Below are 6,000 nucleotides of genomic sequence, written 5' to 3' on the forward strand. Positions count from 1 at the left end.
AGTCTCTCCATTGGGAATTTCATAGATGGGGCACCAGTCAGCTTCCACATCTTTGCAAAGAGTATTCTGGCTGCAGGCAGCATACAAGATGCCATCTCTTTATGTACTGATTTCACCAACTATTCCACATAAATTAGTAGAGAAAACACTGGGTGGAGGGGGATTGCATACCCTCAGATCATTTTAATGTGACATTTTATTTCTGCCAGTATTGAATTGTCTTATCACAGTTCTACCACATGTGAAATGTCTCCCTGTGTACTTTTAGACATTTGTAATATGTGGTTGATGCGGGTGGCGCTGTGGGTTAAAGCCTCAGCGCCTAGGACTTGCCGATCGAAAGGTCGGCGGTTCGAATCCCCGCGGCGGGGTACGCTCCTGTCGCTCGGTCCCAGCGCCTGCCAACCTAGCAGTTCGAAAGCACCCCCGGGTGCAAGTAGATAAATAGGGACCGCTTACCAGCGGGAAGGTAAACAGCGTTCTGTGTGCTGCGCTGGCTCGCCAGAGCAGCTTCGTCACGCTGGCCACATGACCCGGAAGTGTCTGCGGACAGCGCTGGCCCCCGGCCTATAGAGTGAGATGGGCGCACAACCCTAGAGTCTGTCAAGACTGGCCCGTATGGGCAGGGGTACCTTTACCTTTACCTTTTAATATGTGGTTGGGGGTTGTTTTATTCATTTTTTTGTATCTGGAATGATATACACCTACTCACAATTTTAAAGCAATTTCTCCTTATTCCCATATGTAAGGGAAATCTGTGAGCATTTTTCCAGATATTTTCCTAGATATTCAACAATACCTTTTCCCCAATATTATCAGCCAATTTTATCATATAACCTTTCACTTCCTCTGGTTTTGTATCATATTTGTTAAGTAGCTACCAATATGTGCTTCTTGCTCAGTTATTTCTCTTATATGTAAGGTAGTTTTCAACACAAGATTGAACTTGAGAGAGCTTAAACCAAAGAGAATTTTTTTCTTGCAACTCAGCCTGGACTGCTGTGATCATAGTGCCCTGAAGAACCAAATCTTTTCTTTTGAAAAGGCTGCTCCCTTCTCCCAAACATGGTATCATTTGAAACCTGTGATAGTTTAGTATTTGCTAAAAAATTCACTCTCTTTTACTTCCCTGGTTTATTTGTTGCATATAATTTATAGGATTTGTTTGAAGTTTTATCTAAGATTTCCTTTCTCATAGGGGAAGCAATATTCTTTGCGTTGCTAGGCTAATAATTTACCAACCTGTTACCCCATTTGAAAGTATTCTGTTTGCTTGCTTTGGTTGTTGGTGTAGTTAATTTTTTATATCTATGTGCATCCATACAGTCTAATTGTTGCTCTTTCCTAAAAGATAATGATTTTTAACATTCTTTTTCTTTTTTGTAAAAGATTTGTTTCTCTGTTCTTTCTGCCAGGCTAAGAAACATTCAATATGTCATCAACACCACCCTGATTGTGTTCATATGGCGCGTATTTATTGCAAGGTCGCAAATGGCACAAAACATGTGGTACTTTGTGGTACAGCTCTGCTACAAGTTCCTTAGCTACTTTAGAGTTTCCAGCACCCTCAGGCATTGAACATACCTGTCTGGTTATTGACTACCAGCTCTTGGAAGGACCTCCAGTCAACAATTGTGTGCATGTTTGAGTATCTCTCAGCTGCTGTGTCATTCAACATATTTCATTAAATATTCATAGCTTATTTTTTCCCTAATAAACCACCATCTTACGTCTCTAGTTCTACCAGGCTACATATCAAAGCCATAAAGTAAATATTTGGACACAGGTCATTTTAGAGCACTTACCCCTGCTGAAGGGATGTAGATCACCAAAGCTGCCCTATTTCACCTCGGATACAAAACACTATTTAATAACCCACAATCTCATCTCTTCCTATGCCCCAAATGAAATGTGAAAATATCTGATAAAACAAGAAATAGCTAACTAAGTGGAGGTATATTTTTCAAAACCCTTCATTAGATTAATTGAGAGCAAGTGGGGTTTAAATGTTTTGCTTTTGCATGGGGCTGCCTCACTTCAAATATGTTTATAAAAGAGAAAATAAAATCAGCATGAGAGTGGTGGAAGGTTTCAGATTTTTCTCTCTTCTCATTGCACACACTTTCAGTACACTTTTTAAAATGCATGTCTTTCCCACAGACTTAACTGGTTTTATACATTTCTTCTTTTCCACGGGGAACACTGCAAATTGTATTAAGATAAAAAAACTATGGGCCCCTAAACCACAAAATGCCCAACATACTACAATTTCAATGATTTTTTTTTCATTTTTATGCCGTAAAATGATGCATGTCTTAAAAGTATGTCATTTTTCTTTTTTTCTTTTGCAGAAGCCACCATAGTTAAGCTGATATATTTGATATATCAGATATATTTGAAGCATAAATCATCTCCATATAATATGGACCAATTCATTACAAAGTTCAAGGGCCTTCCCTGTCCATTTATATGGATAGTAACAATTTGCAAACATTCCTTTTGGGTTCAGATATTGGTTTTTCCAGAATAATAATAATAATAATAATAATAATAATAATAATAATAATAAATTTTATTTACCGTATTTTTCGCTCTATAAGACGCACCAGACCACAAGACGCACCTAGTTTTTGGAGGAGGAAAACAAGAACAAAAATATTCTGAATCTCAGAAGCCAGAACAGCAAGAGGGATCGCTGCGCAGTGAAAGCAGCAATCCCTCTTGCTGTTCTGGCTTCTGGGATAGCTGTGCAGCCTGCATTCGCTCCATAAGACGCACACACATTTCCCCTTACTTTTTAGGAGGGAAAAAGTGAGTCTTATAGAGCAAAAAATACGGTATATCCCGCCCTCCCCAGCCGAAGCCGAACTCAAACTATGCTGATAAAATGAGATTATTTCCCCTATTTGCAGAGCTATGGCAATTTAGACAGCTATGTGGAATGCAATTGCACAAATGTCAAAAGCTGTTGTGGATGCAACTCTTCACTCTTCCTTTTACAATATGTTGCAACCCTTACATTGGCATTCATATTGCATTAGAGTTGACTAGCCTTTTGCTCAGTCTGAAGAAGCCCATTGTCAAGCCCAGGTCAGATATTGTGAAAGCCCCTGCGTTAATGGCCTGGTAGCAAGTGTATAATGATTAAGGCCAAAATTAGAAATCCAAAATTAGAAATCCAAAGAGGAAAAGCTGGGAATGAAAAAGGCTAATTGAAAATTAAAGTAGCACATCATGTTGTCGTCTTCAGTGGCATTCTCCCCTGCCCCCAATAGATTGGTTTTTGAGATTATATGTTTTAAGTGATGTGCTGTAACAGTGGAATGGATAGTATTATTATTATTATTATTACTCCTGAAGACGATGCTGAAATGTATCTGGCTCTTGCAAGGTTCATTCACAGAACCTTTTAAAAGTTTCTAATTCCAGCCATGCTGCCTTCTCTTTTCTGTTGCTGCTAAACCTAAACATTACATTAAAACACGTGGAGGCAGCTACTGAAAATAGTAAAATTAATTTCCCTGAGATTTATGGCAACTTAGGTCCTTAGATCTGAGCTTTTTGAACTGTGTGTTGCGACATGTTAGTATGTTGGCTGCAGTGTGCACCCCTGGACCTTCTCCCAAGTCCAGGGGTGAGTTTAGGCTCCGGTTTGCTGGTAAAACGGAACTACTGTGCCGTGAAATGATGCAATGTTTAAAAAGTGTGTCACCAACATGAAAAGTTTGGAAAGTTCTGCCTTAGATTGTGGCTTTATGCATTTCCTTGTTCCACAGTAGCCGTCACAAGTGGTTGGTGGTGAAAACACACAGCATAATTATCATGACACATAGGAGATGCTATTCTCTCTTTTTGCAGGAGGCAGAGAGGGGATATATTGGTGGTGGCTGACTTGTACACTAGGAAATTCCTAGTCTCCATTTTTGATCTTGTCCTTAAGATTGTTAATGACATTACCAGGCAAGAGCAAAGGAAATGGGTGCAAGAAACTAGTTCATTTCCAACTTTCTGAGTGTGTTTCAAATATGATTTTCTAATGTGTGTTTCCTAAAGAAGGAAGAAGGTTACTGTTCTGATTAAAAATCTTTTCCAGCTTGCCTCCAATGACTTATTCAGCAATTGTAAGAAAGCAACTCATTTAAGACTAATAGCCAGAGAACCTCCTCTCTGTTTTGTTAATATTTAAAAAAGACAGGTTTGAAGCTGGGGCGGAGGAAGAGTCCGAAGGCAAAGATCAGACTGCTGCTGCTCTAGCCCATGTTAGGGAGAACAGTGATTATTTTAAGACTCAGATAGCTAAGCTAAGTGGCCTGGAATGGGCTTTTCCCATTGTCATCACATTCAGCATAGCAAAGTAGGATGCTTTTTCTCATGACCCAAAGCTAAACAAAAAGAAATGACTGCAAGGTAATATTCACATCTAATGCAGTTTCTGCTTATGATACAGAAAATATAGTGTCTTAAGGGGAATTCTAGTAATATTGCTTTGCAATTTTTTTAGCAGTTTTATGTGCCTGGATTCTACAGCAACAGACAATAGTTACCACATAGAACTCAGAATACCATCTTGCTTGTATGTGTTTTGCTTGCATGAGTGTGTTTGAGGAATTGTCAAGACTGAGCCCTTAGGTCTTTCTTGTCAGGGGTTTCAGGCCAGCTCTTTTTGGTATTGGGTGCAGTCTGATCAGTTGCTGGGAATACGTAGCAAACCTGCCTGTCTTTGCATCTGGAATCTCAGCTAGATTTCTCTGTGTGTTTCTCTGGCTCTTTGCCCCTCTCGATACCTGAGGTCATATCTCATGTCTGGGCAGTCCAGGATGTGATGCCTGGCAGTTACTGACAGGATAGGAATTTGAACCTGTAAGGTGGGACAGGGGGAAGAAAGGAAAATAACTGACCTCCCCACTCAGAACACTTATTTAACAAAACATTTCTGAGGCTGAAGGAGCAAATGGTCAGATAAAATACCTAGAAAGCTGGAATAGACCTCACTGTGTCCTAGAACCCTCAATCTTGGCTTGGTTGTCCAGGGCTGCCAGAAGTATGGGTCCTTTTCCTGGAGATGGTCTGGCCTACAGCTCTGGGGCTAAGTCCCATTAGTGGTCATTAACAAAAAAAAATCTAATCTAGGGGTGAGGAACCTGTGGCAATCCAATATTTACAGAAGTTGGCTTGAGAAGCCATCCTTTCAACACGTGCATGGGAGATGCATACATGTGCATGGGAATCCAAAAATACCTGAAGAACCAACCATGGGGACCCATCCTGTATCCTATTGAAATACAATTAATTCAGGCTTTTCCAAGATGTCAGATTTGCCTCTGTGAGATTCTAATAACAATCCTAGATGATCACAGAAAGGAAAGTTGCCTGGTAGTCTTAAATAATCTTGGAAGAGGGTAGAAGATTTTTTTTTTTTTGTAAACTTTAGAACATTGTTTAAAGGTTCCCACATCAACATCTGTCAAGTGTGCTGCAGAAGATGCTTGGGTATCCCCATTCCATTCAGAGAGGAAGGCTGGCCCCCTTTCACTCTGTGAAACTAAACATTGCAGCCGGCAAACAGTCTTTCCGATAAATCTGCCCATTATTCTTTTTCTCATTAAAGAACAGGGCTCCCTGGTACACAGCTTGAAATTAAATTGTGTGATTTTGCTGCTGTCTGCACTGAAATTCACAAAAAGGATTAATTGGAGCTTAATATAGCAGAAGCACATTACATTCTCAGCAAGTAACTAGCCTGCTAAAGGTAAAGGTACCCCTGCCCATACAGGCCAGTCTTGCCAGACTCTGGGGTTGTGTGCCCATCTCACTCAAGAGGCCGGGGGCCAGCGCTGTCCGAAGACATTTCCGGGTCACGTGGCCAGCGTGACAAGCTGCATCTGGCGAGCCAGCGCAGCACACGGAAACGCCGTTTACCTTCCCGCTAGTAAGCGGTCCCTATTTATCTACTTGCACCCGGGAGTGCTTTTGAACTGCTAGGTTGGCAGGTGCTGGGAC

At 40.8% G+C, this 6,000-nt stretch overlaps 1 protein-coding gene across 5 annotated transcripts in view; it reads left to right on the forward strand.

Annotated features, from left to right (window-relative positions):
• FAR2 (fatty acyl-CoA reductase 2) overlaps window positions 1-2,598 on the forward strand; it is a 144,663-nt gene extending 142,065 nt beyond the window's left edge. For 4 of the 5 annotated variants that reach the window (XM_077930855.1, XM_077930858.1, XM_077930856.1 and 1 more), the window contains one exon: window positions 1,416-2,598. In XM_077930855.1, coding sequence (XP_077786981.1) covers window positions 1,416-1,578 — 163 coding nt within the window. In that variant the 3' untranslated portion in view covers window positions 1,579-2,598. The remainder of the gene's footprint in view (window positions 1-1,415) is intronic. The other variant, XM_077930860.1, reaches the window with a different exon arrangement.
• The last annotated feature ends 3,402 nt before the right edge of the window (window positions 2,599-6,000 follow it).

Source organism: Podarcis muralis, chromosome 6 (assembly GCF_964188315.1).
Source record: "Podarcis muralis chromosome 6, rPodMur119.hap1.1, whole genome shotgun sequence".
NCBI classification, from domain to species: domain Eukaryota; kingdom Metazoa; phylum Chordata; class Lepidosauria; order Squamata; family Lacertidae; genus Podarcis; species Podarcis muralis.